Source organism: Cherax quadricarinatus, chromosome 24 (assembly GCF_038502225.1).
Source record: "Cherax quadricarinatus isolate ZL_2023a chromosome 24, ASM3850222v1, whole genome shotgun sequence".
NCBI lineage: Eukaryota > Metazoa > Arthropoda > Malacostraca > Decapoda > Parastacidae > Cherax > Cherax quadricarinatus.
This window is the reverse complement of record NC_091315.1, coordinates 39,815,993-39,838,458: the sequence shown is the minus strand read 5'-3', so window position 1 is coordinate 39,838,458 and position 22,466 is coordinate 39,815,993. Positions and strand designations below refer to the sequence as shown.

The window sequence follows — 22,466 nt, the reverse complement described above, 5'->3', positions numbered from 1 at the left end:
CGACTAGTACAGTGGAATTGGCCGAAAATAGGACTTAAAGTGGGCAAAATTGTCGATGCGTAAACATCATCGAGACCGCTAACTTCGCGAGAGCATAATTCCGTAAGTTTTCCATCAAATTTCATACTTTTGGTGTCATAATGATCGGGAAAAGATTCTCTATCTTTTCATAAGAAAAAATAATTTTTTTTTTTTGAAATTTGGGCGACCCTGAGAACAAGTCTCTGAGAGGGCCTGTCGACCCTGAAAGGGTTAATAATAAGAGAACCCTGTCAACAACCAATAGCCCAAGATATTGGAAATGTTCCTGTAATAAATTTGGAATTCAAGTGGAAACTGATTTCTTACCAAATACCAGATTATTGAAGCTGTGATGGCTATGTGGGCTAGCAAGATGCTAATAGCAAGTCTGGTTGAATAGGCAATAAAGGCAGCCTGGTCAAATGCCAGGCTATGGGATTAGAAAAGCTCTTGAAACTGGCTCCCAGTATACATCAATAAAACAAACCTGGACCCTGAATTGAATTACTGCAGGATGAGGATGTTAGTTAACAGGGCTATAACTGTGATGTCTGCATACTTCTGGCAAGGTTTTTATTGAATAAGTAAAGGTGACTGTATTTCCTTCTTTGGGTTACTCTACCTTAATGGGAGGCAGCTAATTTGGGAATGAAAGAAAAAACTGGTTGCAGAGATTATGAAATTCAAGTTGTGATGGGGATCGAAGATTCAATCAGGAGGTTTCTTTCAGGTATATAGGAGTAAGATTAGGGAGAAGTTAGTCCCACTTAAAAGTTGCTCAGGCCAACTTACTGTCAATGATAAGGAAATGTGTACAATTTTCAAATCACCAACGTTTATTTCCTCTTGGTTTTTACACTCCTTGGAAGATGCTAATGAAATTCTAGAAATAAAAAATTATGTAGGTCAGGATGAAAATAAGTTATGTACGATCCAAGTCACTGGTGACTTTGTTTTCATGTAGATAGATCAAAACCAAGCAATTCGCCAGGCTCTGATGAACTGGAGTTTACCTGGAGAGGGTTTCAGGGGTCAATGCCCCCGTGGCCCAGTCTGAGACCAGGCCTCGTGCATTCAGTGTGCTATTACACCATGGTCACATTTGTCGAAAGCTTTGCAAAGTCTGTGTATACTACATCTGTATTTTGGTTATCCTCTACAGCATCCAGGACCTTGTCGTAGTGGTCCAGTAGCTGGGACAGGCATGAGCAACCTGCTCTAAACCCGTGTTGCCCTGGGTTGTGTAATTGATGGGTATCTAGGTGGTTGGCAATCATAAGAACATAAGAATGTAGGAACACTGCAGAAGGCCTACTGGCCCATGCGAGGCAGGTCCTTATCAAAACGACCTCTACCTGAAGCTACCCAAGAAATAACTCCCGTACCCAATGACATCATTCAAACCCAGCCCCTCCCACTCATATATTTGTCCAGTCTCTTCTTAAAGCTACCCAAGGTCCTAGCCTCTATCACCCCACTGGGAAGACTGTTCCACGCATCTACAACTCTGTTAGAAAACCAGTACTTACCTATGTCCTTTTTAAATCTAAATTTATCCAACTTAAATCCATTATTTCTGGTTCTTACCTGGATCGACACCCTCAGTACTTTATTAATATCTCCCTTGTTTATGCCCATCATCCACTTATACACTTCAATGATATCTCCCCTCATTCTACGCCTCTCCAGAGAGTGGAGATTTAAGGCTTTCAGTCTATCTTCATACGGGAGGTTCCTTACACAGTAAATCATTTTAGTCATTCTTCTCTGTATGTTCTCTAATGAGTCTATATCCATCCTGTAGTAAGGGGACCAAAACTGAGCAGCATAATCTGAATGAGGCCTCACTAGTGATAAGAACATTAGAACATAAGAAATGTAATAAAGTTGGTAGAATTACCGACAATATGTAAAGTAAAAGGACACAAGTGCAACTAATGTGACATTTTATTGTGGCAACATTTCGCTCTCCTGGAGCTTTATCAAGCTTCTTAGAATCCTGACAGCAATATACTATGTCAAAAAGAGTCCTGAAACCTGTTTTCATCCAATTCTGTTCCTGTTTTTGTTCCAGCTTTCCTTTAACTCTCATATATCTGTATTACTAGATAGGGATCATATTTTGTGTTAATTTAAGTAACTAATATCACTCACCCTACTGAACTTGACAATTATATCGTATGATTTTTATTTTGAATTAACTTCATAAATTTTATTATAGTATAGGCTAACTATTGCCTGAGATGCTATGTATTCTATGGGCTTTCAGTTTATTATATTGCCTGTGCAGTAATATTGAAGTTTAGATCAGTAATTGCATTTGTATTTGACCAGAATTTGCAGTAACCTCCAAAAAATGTTATAGCCAGTATTTTACTGAAGCTTCCAACAAGTTTCTTGCAAAAATTACAGTAATAGTTTATAAGATTATTTTAAGAGTACCCAAAATGGTTTGCATAGCCAGGGGCTTTCTCTAAAGTACAGTGGACCCTTGTTTTTTGTAAGGCTCGAAAGTCATAATTTTCAGAAATCGTAACTTTTTTTTCGTCAAAACATTGACTCATGAATTGTTGTTTGACTCGTAAATAGTCATTCATCTCGGACGTGTATGCACAACCCCGAGCCGCCTCACGCTTCATTCCCAGCCAGTGTGCCATTGTTTACCAGTGAGTGACCATCCCCTCACGTGTTCATATGAAATATTTGATAATATTCCATTCAATTTAGTGCTTGCAACTGCTAAATAAGCTACCATGACTCCAAACAAAGCTCCTAGTGCCATGCCTTTGGTAAAGGTGAGAAATACGATTGAATTCAAGAAAAACATCATTGAACAATATGAAAGTGGCGTACGAGTGGCAGAACTGAGGCGGCTACGTTGAAAAGCTCTGTTCCACAAGGCACAGTACTCGCAGAGAAATGGTATAAATAATATCAGGGCACTTGTGAAAGAATATTACACTCACCAGTTGACGTGTATTGGACGCGTGGCATGATTTGTTTACCTTTGAACATTGGCAAAAATCGAACATTTCTGCTACTTTGAGCTCAGTTTCAAGGTACTTTTCATTATGAAACCAGTCAAAAGCATCTCAATTTCCATAATATGTTTTACTTTCTATAAAATGAGACCAAGAAAACTAGGATACAACTATAAATAGCATACGAAAATACACTGCAAAGTCGCCGTTTTAAACCAAAAACACGGAGTTTTTTCTCATTATGCACTGTGTGCTGCAGGATTTTTTTTTATACTGTGCACACTGACCACATAGACCCATTCTTTCATATGTAGGCCTACCAACTTTCTCTCGCTAGATTTGAAGGTGCTAGAATTTATGCGTACTAGTACGGCACCAACCCTGAAATTCAGGGTTAGTGCGCATTTTGAGAATAGTGATGCTATTCAAATTACTCGGGCTCTCATTGTTCAGTGTTGATAGCTCCATTCAAGGCAGGAGAAGTATCAGAGCTGGACAAGATAGGGTAAGGATTTACTGCCAACATAGAGCCAGTAAAGCATTTAAACTACTGGGAATGCCTCAAAGAGCTTGGAATGTACTCTAGTGCCAAGAAATGATTGATGGTCTAATATACGTATATGACATATTGAAGGTGGTGACCAGTGCTGTCCATACAAACACTGATGTGTGAAGGCTGACTTTGTACACGAACCATGCATCTTCAGGGAAGTTACCTGGGTGCTTGCCAGAAGCTTGAGTTTAAATGATTAATCTTTGCTATAAGCACAGAATAGGTAGGCCTGTGACCACCTCTTGTAATATGGTGACCCCAGTAGAGAATATGGTTAATGCAAATTATTTGAACCAGTGCCATGGCATTATTTCACATTGGTTGCTCAAGCATAAGAGTGAGAAAGGCATTAGGCTTCTGAAACCTGGAATAGTTGCAGTTTAGAGGATTAAGAGGAAGGAGGGTGGTGTTCTGGTGAGCACTTAATTGATTGTTCTTCACATCTGACCAACCAAACCCTGCCCTTTATATAGATCTTGGGCGGAGAGACCTGGATATAAAGCCATGTGTTCCTTTCAAATTACAATACTTAAAGTGTATTAGACATTCCTAAGAGATGGCTCCTAGATCTACTCTGGCTTAACATATCCTATATTGAAATGGAAACGTTTGAACATGACATCCTGTGGTGAAGACATGTGTCCTCTGTCAGAACTGTGGCCTGTCACTTTGGACTACAGAGATGTCCATGGATTGCAGGTTTTTTTTATGCTTCTGCTCCCACATGTTACAGCTGCCAAGAGGGAGTGCGAGTATCTTTGCCCCCTGTAGGGACCCCTAATTGTTTGCTTCGCATTCCTCTCCAGACTGGGTTCTAGACCACTGCTCTTGCTGACCTAATCATGAACCACCCAACCATTACTCTTCCTCGGTGATTTAATGCCCATATCCTTTGTGGGAAGTGGGTTACTCTGTGCCAGTCAGTAGAGGTGGTGGTCTTGAGACCTTGGTGGCTCCTTCAGATGTTGGTGTTATATCTTGATAGAGTCCCTCACCTATTAAAGTTTATATGAACAAATTTATCAGGTGTAGATCTTTGTTCGTTCCAGTTCTTTATATCTGGACTTCAGTTGTTCTTTGCTGTTGATCATAGTACATATATGATAGTGATCATTGCTCATGTCTCTTGAAGTTGGTGGGATTCTGCCCTCTAGTTTGCCCTCTGCAGTAGAAGCTGGAGATGGCAAACTGGCAACTCTCTGAGGCTTGGGCAAAGATTTCTTGTGCTGTTTTGTGATTTCTGTAATGGGCAGGAGGCTTATGCCCATTTCATCATTTGTGGGGGTAGCGGAGGCTAGCATTCCTTGGTCAGTTGGCTTGAGGTCCTGTCTGTCAGTTTTCTTGGTGGAACAAGCATAATGAAAACACCTCTGGATTGTGCGTACAGCCTATCATTGCTGGATAATTAGCTGCTATACTGTATCATTGTATGTTGGACATCAGAAGGAATGCTGCTATATAGAGGGGGAGAGGGTTAAGTTTTACACTCCCAGATGTATATGGAAATACTGTAGATCAAAAAGATGTTTGAAGTACATGTACTTCCTGAGCTCAGTGTCCAGCTAGCTCCATTGTGGGCAGATGGTGTATGACCTTTTGTAGGTTACCAACATCTCTTGTATTGAATAAATCTATTATTTTGCTTTTAGATAGCTTGCAGTTTTTTAGATTTTTACTAGAATAGAAGGCGATACATTACTATGATGAGTAGAAGTAATCAACATGGCATTGATTAAAAACTAGACATAGGTTCTTGCATGCCTTAGCAGATAAGAACTTGTCTCTAGAAGAGTTTTAACCTGATGTTTGGTATTTAATGAATTACTGTATTTATAATGAAGAATCCAAAGATATTCCTAGAAATTTCACTGCAGTTACTATTGAAATAGGTTCCTTGTTATACTCTACAGTAATGTTCTTTATTTTTCAATCCAAATACTGTAGTATTACTTCAGTTTTCCATAAATGCAAAAACATTTTGCTTGTCTTTGTCTACGTGATGTAAGTTCTGATGTTAAGGTATTAGCATCCTTCAAATCTTAACCTGACATTAAGAGGACTACTTTATCTACATAGCCTGCCATTAGTTTACATTTGATACCTGTGGGCTTATCACTTCGTAGCACAGGAATGATAGAGGGGGCTCAAGATATTTCACAGTTGCACTTAATAAACAAGCACAAAAACCAATGGGTTTTTAGAAAATGTTTGGATGAATGTACGGAGTACATACTCATTCACCGAGAGAGACAGAGAAACTGACTCACCTATGGGTGGCGTCCTGGCAGGAGGCAGGCAGACACGTATAATACGGGCCGATTTGCAAGGCACTGGCCGAAATATGGAGCAAAATTTCCACCCAAAAAACCGGCCTAAATACGAATCAGCCAATAAATGCAGTGGCCGATATTCGGGGTTCCACTATACAATGGACCCTCACCTAACGATATTAATCCGTTCCTGAGAGCTCAACGTTAGGCGAAATTATCATTAGGCGAATGAATTTTCCCCATAAGAAATAATGGAAATCAAATTAATCCGTGCAAGACACCCCAAAGTATGAAAAAAAAAAATTTTTACCACATGAAATATTAATTTTAATACACACAAACTGAAAAAGACATGCACAGTTACATGACACTTACCTTTATTGAAGATCTGGTGATGATTGATGGGATGGGAGGAGGAGAGAGTCTTAGTGTTTAGAAGGGGAATCCCCTTCCATTAAGACTTGAGGTGTCAAGTCCTTTTCCGGGGTTACTTCCCTTCTTCTTTTAATGCCACTAGGACCAGCTTCAGAGTCACTGGACTTCTGTCGCACAACATATCTGTCCATAGAGGCCTGTACCTCCCGTTCCTTTATGACTTTCCTAAAGTGGTTCACAACATTGTCATTGTAATAGTCACCAGCACGGCTTGCAATAGCTGTGTTAGGGTGATTGTCATCAAAAAAGGTTTGCACTTTAAGCCACATTCCACACATTTCCTTAATCTTTGTAGTAGGCAACTTCTTCAATTTCTCTCTCCCCTCCTCCGAAGCGGTTTCCTCAGGTCTGGCCTCTTGCTGATGAAGATGATCTAGCAGCTCATCAGTGGTTAGTTCTTCATTGTCCTCCTCCACCAACTCTTCCACATCATCCCCACTAACCTCCAACCCCAAGGACTTTCCCAGTGCCACAATGGATTCCTCAACTGGCATAGGATTCCCAGGGTTAGCCTCAAACCCTTCAAAATCCCTTTGGTCTACACATTCTGGCCACAGTTTCTTCCAAGCAGAGTTCAAGGTCCTCTTAGTCACTCCCTCCCAAGCCTTACCTATAAGGTTTACACAATTGAGAATATTAAAGTGCTCTCTCCAAAACTCTCTTAGTCAATTGAGTTTCTGAGGTCACTACAAAGCACCTTTCAAACAGAACTTTTGTGTACAGTTTTTTGAAGTTTGCAATAACCTGCTGGTCCATGGGCTGCAGGAGAGGAGTGGTATTAGGAGGCAAAAACTTAATGAAGCTCATGTCCCCATAAAGTCGCTCTGCCACGTCTGTAGGATGACCAGGGGCATTGTCTAACACCAGGAGGCACTTAAGGTCTAATTTCTTTTCAGTTAGGTAATTTTTCACATTGGGGGCAAATGCTTGGTGTAACCAGTCATAGAAAAAGTCCCTAGTGACCCATGCCTTACTGTTTGCCCTCCACAGCACACACAAATTAGCCTTGAGGATATTCTTTTGCCTGAACGCTCTGGGAGTTTCTTGTGATACACTAATAAAGGCTTCACTTTGCAATCACCACTAGCATTGGAACACATCAACAGAGTAAGCCTGTCTTTCATAGGCTTATGTCCTGGGAGTGCCTTTTCCTCCTGAGTAATGTAGGTCCTGCTTCACATTTTCTTCCAAAACAGGCCTGTTTCATCACAATTAAACACTTGTTCAGGTTTCAGTCCTTCACTGTCTATGTACTCCTTGAATTCCTGCACATATTTTTCAGCTGCTTTGTGGTCCGAACTGGCAGCTTCACCATGCCTTATCACACTATGTATGCCACTACGCTTCTTAAATCTCTCAAACCAACCTTTGCTGGCCTTAAATTCACTCACATCATCACTAGTTGCAGGCATTTTTTTTAATTAAATCCTCATGCAACTTCCTAGCCTTTTCACTTATGATCACTTGAGAGATGTTATCTCCTGCTATCTGTTTTTCATTTATCCACACCAATAAGAGTCTCTCAACATCTTCCATCACTTGCGATCTCTGTTTCGAAAACACAGTTGAACCTTTGGCAAGAACAGCTTCCTTGATTGTCGTTTTCTTGGACACAATAGTAGCGATGGTTGATTGGGGTTTACTATACAACCTGGCCAGCTCGGAGACACGCACTCCACTTTCATACTTAGCAATGATCTCTTTCTTCATCTCTATAGTAATTCTCACCCTTATTCCTGTAGGGTTGGCACTAGAAGCTTTCTTGGGGCCCATGGTCACTTATTTTGCAGATAAAATCACCAAAAACACTGTAATAATACGAAATGTTCCAATTGTATGCTTTGATGTTACCGCGGAGGCTGGCTGGTAAACAATGCCACCGGTGGAACGTGAGGCTGGCTCAGGCCGCACATTAGACGCATCTCGGACGAATAGCGTTGAGCGGGATTTTTAGCGGTATGCGAGGCAAAATCTTAGCGATAAAATGTATCGGTATGCGGATTTAACGTTATGTGATACCAACGGTATGTGGGGGTCCACTGTACGTGCCTAAATCTTAAAACTTCAAAACTAGATGCCCAAAGTTCATACATTACATAAAACTACATTGTAATATAAATACCTACCCAAAACACTACTGCCTTACACCCAATTGTAGCATTCTCATACTGTGAACTACTTTCAACAGCTCACAATGTTATATTCCCATAATATAATTCAAATATTTACTATTGATATACAAAACTTACAAAATACTCTCTTGTCCCAATGTAATATCCCTGTATTGTAATTTGATTAAACTTACTGTCTACTATAAATGAATACAGATGTACAACTTAAACTATAATCAATTTCTCTAGTATTAAGTAGTCTGTAAGCCATTAAATTTAGTCTGCCCATAATGCCAAGGCATGATAGTGGCTCTCTTTGCACTGCAACTCATTATTGTAATCACATAATCTCAGTGTAATCTTGCAAGGAAATAAAAATTTGTATTTTGTATCACCATTGAACATCTTGTTGTTCTCCACTGCCCACTGGAAAACCCTACTTAAGTCTTCCTGTACTTTTTCAGTGTCCTGTGCCGTAGTGACTTTAATGCTTATTTTAGTGTCATCTGCAAATGATGATACAAAAGTGTGTCGGATGTTATCTGTATCTGCTGTTAGGATGAGAAACGGCAGATGTGGCAGGACATTGCTTTGGAGCACTGAGCTTTTGACCTCACTGATGCAGGAGCTTGCCCTGTTCGCTACTACTTTTTGTGTTCTGTGTGTTAGGAGCCTGAAAATGCATCTACCTACCTTCCCGATAATGCCCATGGCCATCATTTTGTGCACTGTCACTCCGTGATCGCATTTGTCAAATGCCTTTGCAAAATCTGTGTAAATCACATTGCATTAACCCTTGTGGTTTGGTGCCTCTTTTTGATGATAACATCTGCATTTTGGTCGTCTTCCAATGCCTCCATAATTTTCTCATAATGGTTCATCAGCGTGACAGGCATGATCGTCCTGCTCTCAAACCATGCTGGTTCAGGTTATGCTTGTCCATGAAATTTGTAATCTGCCATCTCATCATTTTCAAAGATTTTTTTTTTAACCCCTCCAGGGTCCAGAGGCCAAATATCAGTGACAGCCAGGGTCCAAGAATTTTCAAAAAATGTTTATTTTTTCCTTATGAAATGGTAGAATCTTTTTCTGAAGGTAATAAAGCAAAAAGTACGAAATTTAATGGAAAATTGACGAATTTATGCTCTTGCGAATTATGATGTGTCAGCGATGTTTACGCATGAGTGATTTGGCCGAACTTGACTCCCATTTTAAGCCAATTAAATTATTCCAATTAAGAAAATTCTTAGCTATTTCACTAGTAGTCCTACTTTCTCGACTGAGCACAAGAATTCGCCCAGTCAACTGTTTCAACTATCCAATAAAGTGATGGGAAATTGGTAATTTAGCCAATTTAACAGTTCAAAATATTCCAATTTCAAAATAGGATCCAGAATAAATAATGCAGGCATTCCTGGCACTAAACTAACATTTCCTCTGTTTATTAGTTACATTTTCAGGCTTTACAAATGAATTCCATATTGATTTTATATATACATAATGAATTTTTATTAACACCAAAAAATAATTTACTTTTATGCAATGTTGTAATAATTGTATAAATAATATCAGCACATTCGTAAACATATGTTAGACCCACCAGCTGACGCGTATTAGACTCGTGACGACATTTGTTTACTCTTGAACATCGGCAAAAATTGAACATTTCCGCTACTTTGAGCTCAGTTTCAAGCCATTTTCATACTAAAACCAATCAGAATAGTCTCTATTTCTGTAATATATATTCCGTTTTATCAAACGAGACCAAGAAATCACAAATACAGCTGTAAAAAACATAAACACTGCAAAGTTGCTGTTTTAATGCAAAATTACGATCGCAGTTCTTTTCTCTCATGCACTGCATGCTGCAGGATTTGTTTTATGTGGTGCACACTTACTACATAGATGTGTTCTCTCATATCTAGGCCCAAATTTACCACTCGCAGGTTATCTGAGTGAGCTGAGCTCATGGCGTAGATCTATGGTCTGGACCCTGGCTTCAAAGCCGTAGATCTACGGGATAGACGCTGAAAGGGTTAAGGTAACTAATGTGTGTGCTGTATATGCATTTTTTAGACCTAGCTCTATTGCTCACTGTATATGATGATGTAAACATGTTATCAGGCTTTTATATGCATTTGAAAGTTAAAAAAAGGCTTATGTTTCACTTTACAGTGATTTTTGTTTTACAGCAGTAGCCTGGAACCTAACTTGCTGTATAAGCGGGGCCCTCCTGTAGATGTATTACAGGCAACTAGAAGTACACACGTTGAGGTTGCATAGATTAGACAAACATGAAACTGTATGTAAGCTTAATTCAGTAAGCATCTGCAGAAAAACTACATTTTTATATGGTCCCATTTTCTTGTAAAAAAAAAAAGGGGGGGGGGGCATCTGTGTTTCCATTAGAAAGGACTACTAGAAACTAACCTCAAGACTGGAGAGTGGCACTTTCTTAAAATACAGTACTGAATAATGTTGGATGAAGTGGTGACTGTAACTGATTTAATGTAGAATACTGAATATGCTGCATAATATCTTGAAGTGAGTTATCAGTCCACTTCTTCAGTTGTGATAGAACTCTGCTTGCAAGAAGGAAATGTTCTATTCTGTACTGCTTATATACATGTATATGTATATATATGTATTATTTTTTATTTTTTATTTTTTATTAACACACTGGCTGATTCCCACCAAGGCAGGGTGCAATAAGATCACAGTAAACAGGCACTTGGAATTTCACTACTCTTTCATAGTGGTTGTTTTGCATATATATATTATATATATATATATATATATATATATATATATATATATATATATATATATATATATATATATATATATATATATATATATATATATATATATATATATATATATATATATATATATATATACATATATATATATATATATATATATATGCATGCATGCGCAAAACAACCACTCTGAAAGAATAGAGAAATTCCAAGCGCTTTCGTGACTACTCACATTTTCAAGGAACTATAGTTCGTTGATAATGTGAGTAGTCACGATAGCGCTTGGAATTTCTCTATTCTTTCAGAGTAGTTGTTTTACATATTTTGAAATCACCTGTTTACTGTGATCTTATTGTGTGTATATATATATATATATATATATATATATATATATATATATATATATATATATATATATATATATATAAGAACATAAGAAAGGAGGAGCACTGCAGGAGGCCTGTTGGCCCATAGTAGGCAGGTCCTTTACAATTCATCCCACTAACAAAATGTTTGCCGAACCCAATTTTCAATGCTACCCAAGAAATAAGCTCTGATATGCAAGTCCCACTCAAATCCAACCCCTCTCACTCATGTATTTATCCAATCTAAATTTGAAACTACCCAAAGTCCTAGCCTCAATAAGCCAACTAGGTAGACTGTTCCACTCATCAACTAACCCATTTTCCAAACCAATACCTTTCTACATCCTTTCTAAATCTAAAACATCCTTTCTAAATCTAAAACATACTTTCTAAGTCTTGATCAATTCTTTTATATATATTTTCCAAATCTAAACTTGTCTTATCTGGATCCATTATCATTGTTTCTCCCTTGGAGAGATATCCTCAAGACCTTAGTTACATAAATTCATAATAGAGGAACACTGCAGAATGTCTACTGGCTAAAGAAAAGTCAGGTGACTATCAAAAATCACCCCTTCCCAAAGCTACCCAAGAATTTACTTCCTTCTTCCACATATACACTTTGGTCATGTCTCCCCTCATTCTTTGCAAGTCCCACTCAAGTCCAACCCCTCACTATATTATATATGTACTATTTTTTTTTTTATCACACTGGCCGATTCCCACCAAGGCAGGGTGGCCCGAAAAAGAAAAACTTTCACCATCATTCACTCCATCACTGTCTTGCCAGAAGGGTGCTTTACACTACAGTTTTTAAACTGCAACATTAACACCCCTCCTTCAGAGTGCAGGCACTGTACTTCCCATTTCCAGGACTCAAGTCCGGCCTGCCGGTTTTCCTGAACCCCTTCATAAATGTTACTTTGCTCACACTCCAACAGCACGTCAAGTATTAAAAACCATTTGTCTCCATTCACTCCTATCAAACACGCTCATGCATACCTGCTGGAAGTCCAAGCCCCTCGCACACAAAACCTCCTTTACCCCCTCTCTCCAACCTTTCCTAGGCCGACCCCTACCCCGCCTTCCACTACAGACTGATACACTCTTGAAGTCATTCTGTTTCGCTCCATTCTCTCTATATGTCTGAACCACCTCAACAACCCTTCCTCAGCCCTCTGGACAACAGTTTTGGTAATCCCGCACCTCCTCCTAACTTCCAAACTACGAATTCTCTGCATTATATTCACACCACACATTGCCCTCAGACATGACATCTCCACTGCCTCCAGCCTTCTCCTCGCTGCAACATTCATCACCCATGCTTCACACCCATATAAGAGCGTTGGTAAAACTATACTCTCATACATTCCCCTCTTTGCCTCCAAGGACAAAGTTCTTTGTCTCCACAGACTCCTAAGTGCACCACTCGCTCTTTTTCCCTCATTAATTCTATGATTCACCTCATATATATACTATATTATATATATACTATATTATATATATACTATATTATATATATACTATATTATATATATACTATATTTATTTATTTATTTATTTAAAAATTTGAGCACACATACAGAGGTACAACAAATACAGGTAAGAGCAGTATGCCAAAGCCACTTATACTATGCATAGCATTACGGGCATTATTATATATATATATATATATACTATATTATACTATATTATATATATACTATATTATATATATACAGTGGACCCCCGGTTAACGATTTTAATCCGTGCAAGAGGGCTCATCGTTATGCGAAATAATCGTTATGCGAATGAATTTTCCCCATAAGAAATAATGGAAATAAAATTAATCCGTGCAAGACGCCCAAAAGTATGAAAAAAAATTTTTTTTACCACATGAAATGTTAATTTTAATACACACAAACTGAAAAAGGCATGCACAATTAAATGACACTTACTTTTATTGAAGATCTGGTGATGATTGATGGGATGGGAGGAGGGGAGTGTGTGTGTTAGTGTTTAGAAGGGGAATCCCCTTCCATTAGGACTTGAGGTAGTAAGTCCTTTTCTGGGGTTACTTCCCTTCTTCTTTTAATGCCACTAGGGCCAGCTTCAGAGTCACTGGACTTCTTTCGCACAAGATATCTGTCCATAGTGGCCTGTACCTCTCGTTCCTTTATGACTTGCCTAAAGTGTTTCACAACATTGTCAGTGTAATAATCACCAGCACGGCTTGCAATAGCTGTGTGAGGGTGATTTTCATCCATGAAGGTTTGCACTTCAAGCCACTTAGCACAGATTTCCTTTATCTTTGTAGTAGGCAACTTCTTCAATTTCTCTCTCCCCTCCTCTGAACCAGTTTCCTCAGGTCTGGCCTCTTGCTCTTGAAGTTGATCTATCAGCTCATCAGTGGTTAGTTCTTCATTGTCCTCCTCCACCAACTCTTCCACATCCTCCCCACTAACCTCCAACCCCAAGGACTTTCCCAATGCCACAATGGATTCCTCAACTGGCACAGGATTCTCAGGGTTAGCCTCAAACCCTTCAAAATCCCTTTTGTCTACACATTCTGGCCACAGTTTCTTCCAAGCAGAGTTCAAGGTCCTCTTTGTCACTTCCTCCCAAGCCTTACCTATAAGGTTTACACAATTGAGGATATTAAAGTGATCTCTCCAAAACTCTCTTAGAGTCAGTTGAGTTTCTGAGGTCATTACAAAGCACCTTTCAAACAGAGCTTTTGTGTACAGTTTCTTGAAGTTGGAAATAACCTGCTGGTCCATGGGCTGCAGGAGAGGAGTGGTATTAGGAGGCAAAAACTTCACCTTAATGAAGCTCATGTCCCCATAAAGTCGCTCTGCCACGTCTGTAGGATGACCAGGGGCATTGTCTAACACCAGGAGGCACTTAAGTTCTAATTTCTTTTCAGTTAGGTAATTTTTCACATTGGGGGCAAATGCATGGTGTAACCAGTTATAGAAAAATTCCCTAGTGACCCATGCCTTACTGTTTGCCCTCCACAGCACACACAAATTATCCTTGAGGACATTCTTTTGCCTGAACGCTCTGGGAGTTTCAGAGTGATACACTAATAAAGGCTTCACTTTGCAATCACCAGTAGCATTGGCACACATCAACAAAGTAAGCCTGTCTTTCATAGGCTTATGTCCTGGGAGTGCCTTTTCCTCCTGAGTAATGTAGGTCCTGCTTGGCATTTTCTTCCAGAACAGGCCTGTTTCATCACAATTAAACACTTGTTCAGGTTTCAGTCCTTCAGTTTCTATGTACTCCTTGAATTCCTGCACATATTTTTCAGCCGCTTTGTGGTCCGAACTGGCAGCCTCACCATGCCTTATCACACTATGGATGCCACTACGCTTCTTAAATCTCTCAAACCAACCTTTGCTGGCCTTAAATTCACTCACATCATCACTAGTTGCAGGCATTTTTTTAATTAAATCCTCATGCAACTTCCTAGCCTTTTCACATATGATCGCTTGAGAGACGCTATCTCCTGCTATCTGTTTTTCATTTATCCACACCAATAAGAGTCTCTCAACATCTTCCATCAATTGCGATCTTTGTTTCGAAAACACAGTTGAACCTTTGGCAAGAACAGCTTCCTTGATTGTCTTTCTGGTGCCCACAATAGTAGCGATGGTTGATTGGGGTTTCTTGTACAGCTTGACTAGGTCGGCTATACGCACTCCACTTTCATACTTATCAATTATCTCTTTCTTCATCTCTATAGTAATTCTTACCCTTTGAGGTGTAGGGTTGGCACTAGAAGCTTTCTTGGGGCCCATGGTCACTTATTTTCCAGAAACAGCACCGAAAATACTGTAATAATACGAAATATTCCGAGTGTATGCTTGGATGTTACCGCGGAGGCTGGCTGGTAAACAATGGGATGGAGCGGCACATGTGAGGCTGGCTGAGGGCACATTGGACGCGTCTCGGACGAAAATCGGTATGCGGGTTTTTAATCGGTATGCGCGGCAAAAATTTTGCGATAAAAGTAATCGTTATGCGGAAAAATCGCTATGTGATGCCATCGTTATGCGGGGGTCCACTGTACTATATTATATATATACTATTATATATATATACTATTATATATATATATACTATTATATATATATACTATATTATATATATATGTACTATATTTTTATGTATGTATGTATGTATATATATATATATATATATATATATATATATATATATATATATATATATATAAATATATATATATACACACACCAGGAAAAGTGTACGGTAGGGTTATAATTGAAAGAATTAGAGGTAAGACAGAACGTAGGATTGCGGATGAGCAAGGAGGTTTCAGAGTGGGTAGGGGATGTGTAGATCAAGTGTTGACATTGAAGCATATATGTGAACAGTATTTAGATAAAGGTAGGGAAGTTTTTATTGCATTTATGGATTTAGAAAAGGCATACGATAGAGTGGATAGAGGAGCAATGTGGCAGATGTTACAAGTATATGGAATAGGTGGTAAGTTATTAAATGCTGTAAAGAGTTTTTATGAGGATAGTGAGGCTCAGGTTAGGGTGTGTAGAAGAGAGGGAGAATACTTCCCGGTAAAAGTAGGTCTTAGACAGGGATGTGTAATGTCACCATGGTTGTTTAATATATTTATAGATGGGGTTGTAAAGGAAGTAAATGCTAGGGTGTTCGGGAGAAGGGTGGGATTAAATTTTGGGGAATCAAATTCAAAATGGGAATTGACACAGTTACTTTTTGCTGATGATACTGTGCTTATGGGAGATTCTAAAGAAAAATTGCAAAGGTTAGTGGATGAGTTTGGGAATGTGTGTAAAGGTAGAAAGTTGAAAGTGAACATAGAAAAGAGTAAGGTGATGAGGGTATCAAATGATTTAGATAAAGAAAAATTGGATATCAAATTGGGGAGGGGGAGTATGGAAGAAGTGAATGTTTTCAGATACGTGGGAATTGACGTGTCGGCGGATGGATTTATGAACGATGATGTTAATCATAGAATTGATAAATTAGACACGTGTGCAACTCTTGGGTATCTTTATTGAAGAAACGTTTTGCCACGCAGTGGCTTCATCAGTCCATACAAAGGAGAATCTTGAAGAACAGGAGGAGAATGAGGTAATCAGTCCCTCAACCTTGAGTCGATGTGGTCAGTCCATCAATCTTGATTCTCCTTTGTATGGACTGATGAAGCCACTGCGTGGCAAAACGTTTCTTCAATAAAGATATCCAAGAGTTGCACATGTGTCTAATTTATCAACATGTCGGTTCTCTGAACCATTCATCTACATATCATAGAATTGATGAGGGAAAAAAGGTGAGTGGTGCGTTGAGGTATATGTGGAGTCAAAAAATGTTATCTATGGAGGCAAAGAAGGGAATGTATGAAAGTATAGTAGTACCAACACTCTTATATGGGTGTGAATCTTGGGTGGTAAATGCAGCAGCAAGGAGACGGTTGGAGGTAGTGGAGATGTCCTGTTTAATTAAGGGCAATGTGTGGTGTAAATGTTATGCAGAAAATTCGGAGTGTGGAAATTAGGAAAAGGTGTGGAGTTAATAAAAGTACAGTGGTCCCTCGTTGTTCGTAATTAATCCGTTCCTGGAGCCGTTACTATAAACGAAATTTACGATTTACGAATCAATTTTCCCCATAAGAAATAATGTAAATACAATTTATCCGTTCCTGACACCCAGAAGCATTAAAATTTTTTTTTTTTAACATGAAATGTACATGTAGTACATAAACAATACAATGGGAAATGATGAATGAAACATTAACAGCATAACACTTACCTTTATTGGAGATTCTTCTTAGTGTATGGGATACTGGAGGAGGAGAGAGTGGATTGTTTATAGTTTGGAAGGGGAATCCCCTTCCATCAACACCTCAGGTACCATTTGCTTTTCTGGGGTTGCTTCTCTTCTCTGTTTCTTAATGCCACTAGGACCACCTTGAGTCACTGGAGTCCTGTCTCACAAAATAACTGTGGAGAGAGCTCTGTTTCTGGCGTCTCTTTAACACTTCCCTAAAATGGCCCAAGACTTTGTCACTGTACATGTTGCCAACCTGGCTTGTTAGGGTGATGTTTCTCCATAAAGCTTTCCATCTTACCCCACATAGTAAAAATCTCTTTAATTTCTGAAGAAGACACCTTCTTCCATCTCTTCCTCCTCCTCTGCAGCAAGATTCTGAACTGCGATGTGTTGCTCTTCCTGCTGAAGCTCTTGCAGCTCCTCAGTGGTGAGCTCTTCATTGTGGTCTTCCACCAATTCTTCCACATCCTCCAAACTCACATCCAACCCCATGGAACTCCCCAGTGCCATAATTGATTTTACAACAGACACAGGCTCATTAGGGTCAGTCCCAAATTCTTCAAAATCCCTCTTGTCGACACAATCTGGCCACAATTTTCTCCAGACAGAGCTCAAAGTCCTGGTAGTCACTCCCTCCCAAGCCATACCTATAAGGGTTATGTAGTGGAGGATGCTGAAGTGTTCTCTCCAAAATTCCCTTAGGGTCAAGTGAGTGTCTATGGTCACAGTTAAGCACCTGTGAAACATTGCTTTTGTGTAGTTTTTTTTAAAGTTTGCAATAACCTGCTGGTCCATGGATAGGAGGAGAGGAGTGGTATTCGGGGGCAAGAACTTTACTGTGATGAACCCAAACTCCTCGAAAATTAGGTCATCCAAGTTTGGAGGATGAGCAGGTGCATTGTCCATTACTAGCAGGCACTTGAGATCCAATTTCTTTTCCAGGAGATACTCCTTCACACTAGGGCCAAACACTTCATTGAACCACTCGACGAAAATTTCCCTCGTGACCCATGCCTTACTATTAGATTTCCAAAACACACAATTTACTCTTCATAACATTGTTTTTCCTGAACACACTGGGATTTTCAGAATGGTACACTAGTTATGGCTTCACTTTGAAATCCCCACTAGCATTAGCACAGAACATTAGCGTTAGCCTGTCTTTCACAGGCTTGTGTCCTGGCATTGCCTTTTCCTCTTGTGTAATGAAGGTCCTCTTTGGCATTTTCTTCCAAAAGAGGCCTGTTTTGTCACAATTGAACACTTGTTCAGGTTTCAGTCCTTCAGCCTCTATGTACTCCTGGAATTCATGCACATATTTTTCAGCCGCCTTGTGGTCCGAACCAGCAGCCTCACCATGCCTTACCACACTGTGTATGCCAGTACGGTTCTTAAATCTCTCAAACCAGCCTTTGCTGGCCTTAAATTCACTCGCTTCACCACTATTTGCAGGCAATTTCTTTACCAAATCTTCATGCAACTGCCTAGCCTTTTCACAAATAAACGAAGTCATAAGAGTATCTCCTGCTAATTGTTTGTTAAATTAGACACATGTGCAACTCTTGGGTATCTTTATTGAGGAAACGTTTCGCCACACAGTGGCTTCATCAGTCCATGGACTGATGAAGCCACTGTGTGGCGAAACGTTTCCTCAATAAAGATACCCAAGAGTTGCACATGTGTCTAATTTATCAACATGTCGGTTCTATGAACCATTCATCTGCTAATTGTTTCTTATTTATCCACACCAATAATACCTTCTCAACCTCTTCCAGTACTGGTGATCTCATTTTTGTCAGCATAGTTACTCCCTTTGCATCCTTTATTTCATTTTTCTTGGCCACTATGGAACATAAGGTTGTGTAGGGTTTCTTATACATCCTGGACAGTTCGGCCACACTTGTACCACTTTCATATTGTTCAATGATGGTTTTCTTAAATTCAATCGTATTTCTCACCTTCTTTACCACAGGCTTGGCACTAGAAGCTTTCTTTGGAGCCATGGTAGCTTATTTAATACTTGCAAGCACTAAAATAAATGGAATATTATGAAATATTTCGCTGGAGCACGTGAGGGGACCTTCGCTCACTGGTAAACAATGCCAGACTGGCTGCCGCCCTGGCTCACGCCGTGGGTACGCGTCCCGGACGAACTATGACTCGCAAGTCAACCTATGAAAAGCGAGTCCATGTTTATACGAAAATACCCCTATGATTGGCGAATTTTACGATTGCCGGAAACTACGAAAAGCGGGGGACCACTGTATTAGTCAGAGGGCAGAAGAGGGGTTGTTGAGGTGGTTTGGTCATTTAGAGAGAATGGATCAAAGTAGAATGACATGGAAAGCATGTAAATCTATAGGGGAAGGAAGGCGGGGTAGGGGTCGTCCTCGAAAGGGTTGGAGAGAGGGGGTAAAAGAGTTTTTGTGGGCAAGGGGCTTGGACTTCCAGCAAGCGTGCGTGAGCGTGTTAGATAGGAGTGAATGGAGACGAATGGTACTTGGGACCTGACGATCTGTTGGAGTGTGAGCAGGGTAATATTTAGTGAAGGGATTCAGGGAAACCGGTTATTTTCATATAGTCAGACTTGAGTCCTGGAAATGGGAAGTACAATGCCTGCACTTTAAAGGAGGGGTTTGGGGTATTGGCAGTTTGGAGGGATATGTTGTGTATCTTTATATGTGTATGCTTCTAAACTGTTGTATTCTGAGCACCTCTGCAAAAACAGTGATAATGTGTGAGTGTGGTGAAAGTGTTGAATGATGAAAGTATTTTCTTTTTGGGGATTTTCTTTCTTTTATGGGTCACCCTGCCTCGGTGGGAGACGGCCGACTTGTTGAAAAAAAAAATATATATACATACATATATGTATACTATATTATAAAATAATGCGAGCCTAATTTATTCCCTATTTTCTTTATAGGTGGTCAGCCACAGATGATTAAGGTCATGGGTGGCAAGGGTGGCCACTTACCCATTCAGCTGACTGGGGTGAGTGCTGGTGGTTCTGGCAGCAATGTAAAAGCCACTTTTGTCAAGACTTCCAATGATCAGGTAATGTACTCTTGTGATTAACCAACTTGTCAGGACAGTCTTCCCTTCATATTACTGTGTTGAAGAATTTTTAAAGGTTGGCACTTTTTGGCTAAAGAATTAAACAATTTATAGCATGTTCTTGCTTCTGTCATTGTTTTAGGTGGCTGCTGATCAGGCATCTAATCAGCAGCATCTCAGTTTTTTGGTGTGTTGTGTTGTTTACCATATAGGGATTAATGATACCTTCAGTGTAAGATATTTGAAGGTCAATTGGAACAGTTTTGTTAGTCCAAATGAATTGTGAAAAATCATGGTTCTCATGTCTTCATGCCTATCTATAATGTGGGTACTTCATGGACAGAAATATATGCCCTTGAGTGTAGAACTTCTTAGCTTTGTTGATTATGCATTACCTATTCAAGTGCTCAGGTCTTGGGGAATTTGTAGCTTCTGGATGGGGCATTGAATCAACACTGTTCTCAGTAGGAGCCTTTGTTTCCTGTGCACTATACTGGGGTCCCCCTCCTCCCATTTAAATATACTACAGAGTTTGCTGAGGATTGAACCAATACAGTACTCACCCAGGCTACTCCAAAAATCTTGAGTCACAGGGATTTTGTGCATTGGGCAAGGACTAGGATTATGTTAAGAGAAGGACAAACCAGAGGGGAGTGTGAAGAAGCAAGTAAAATGGTGGGCTAAAAGCATGTGGGAGATACAGCTTTCAGATGGTTGATATTTAGTTTAATGCATGCTTGGAAGAAAGGAAGGTGCTTAAGAATTGGCAAATAGCATGGATAGCAACTTTCCTTTAAGTGGAAAGATATTAAAAGAAACTCAAGAAATTGTAGGGGAGTAAGTGTGTGGTATACCATAGATCCCTCCCGTCGTATATCCCAAATCCCTCTTCTCGTGTACTCCCAACCCCCCTTCCTCCATTAATCCCCAAACCTCTTGTCTCTTGTAAATACCCTTAACTCCTCCCCTCACATACCCCAAAACCACCTCCTCTCGCATACCTCCAAACCCCTTTCCTCACAATCTGCAAAACCTCTCCCCTCCCCTACCTCCAAACCCCCTCCCCTCATATCTCCAAACCCCTCCACCTCGTATACGTATCTCCAAACCCCTCCACCTCGTATACGTATCTCCAAACCCCTCCACCTCGTATACGTATCTCCAAACCCCTCCACCTCGTATACGTATCTCCAAAACCTCCCTCCAAACCCTCCCCCCTCACATGTCTCCAACCCCCCTCCTCTCCGCACATACCTCCAACCCCCCTCCTCTCCGCACATACCTCCAACCCCCCCCTCCCCGCACATACCTCCAAACCCCCCTCCCTGCACATACCTCCAAACCCCCCTCCCCTCATATACCTCCAGACTCACTCCCCTCACACCAGAACTCTTCTTATATCCCCACAGCCCCTCTCATATCCCAGCACCCCCTCTCATATCCCAGCACCCCCTCTCCTCGTGTCCCCCCAAATCTTAACTTGTATCCCCAAATTCCTCTCCTTGTGTCTACCTGGAGGGTATTTTGGGGGTTAATGTCGCTATGGCCCAGTCCACGACTAGGCCTCCCGGTGGATCAGGGACTGATCAACCAGGTTGTTACTGCCGACTGCACGTAGCCCAACATATGAACCACAGCCTGGCTGATCTGGCACTGACTTCAAGTATCTGTCCAGCTCCCTCTTGAAGGCAACCAGGGGCCTATTGGTAATTCCCCTTTATGCATGGGGGGAGGCTGTTGAACAGTCTTGGGTCCCAGACACTCCTGGTGTTTTTTCTTATTGTACCAATGGTGCCCCTACTTTGTATTGGGGGGTATTTTGCACCGCCTGCTCAGTCTTTTGCTTTCGAAGGGAGCGATTTCTGTGTGCAGATTCGGGACCACTCCTAGGATTTTCCAAGTGTAGATTATGATGCATCTCTCTCGCCTGTGTTCCAACGAGTACAAGTCCAATGCTTCAAAGCTTTCCCAGTAGTTGAGGTGTTTGATACACATGTATGTGCAGTAAAGGTTCCCTGTACACTCTAGATCTGGAATTTTACTTGATTCCAATGGAGATGGTAATGTACAGCAATATTCCAGCTTAGAACAAGTGATTTG

At 40.2% G+C, this 22,466-nt stretch overlaps 1 protein-coding gene across 3 annotated transcripts in view; it reads left to right on the top strand.

Annotated features, from left to right (window-relative positions):
- The window catches only part of Dp (transcription factor Dp), a 133,750-nt gene that overhangs the window by 4,995 nt on the left and 106,289 nt on the right, over positions 1 to 22,466 (top strand). For 2 of the 3 annotated variants that reach the window (XM_070088390.1, XM_070088392.1), the window contains exon 2: positions 20,236 to 20,366. In XM_070088390.1, coding sequence (XP_069944491.1) covers positions 20,236 to 20,366 — 131 coding nt within the window. The remainder of the gene's footprint in view (positions 1 to 20,235; positions 20,367 to 22,466) is intronic. The other variant, XM_070088391.1, reaches the window with a different exon arrangement.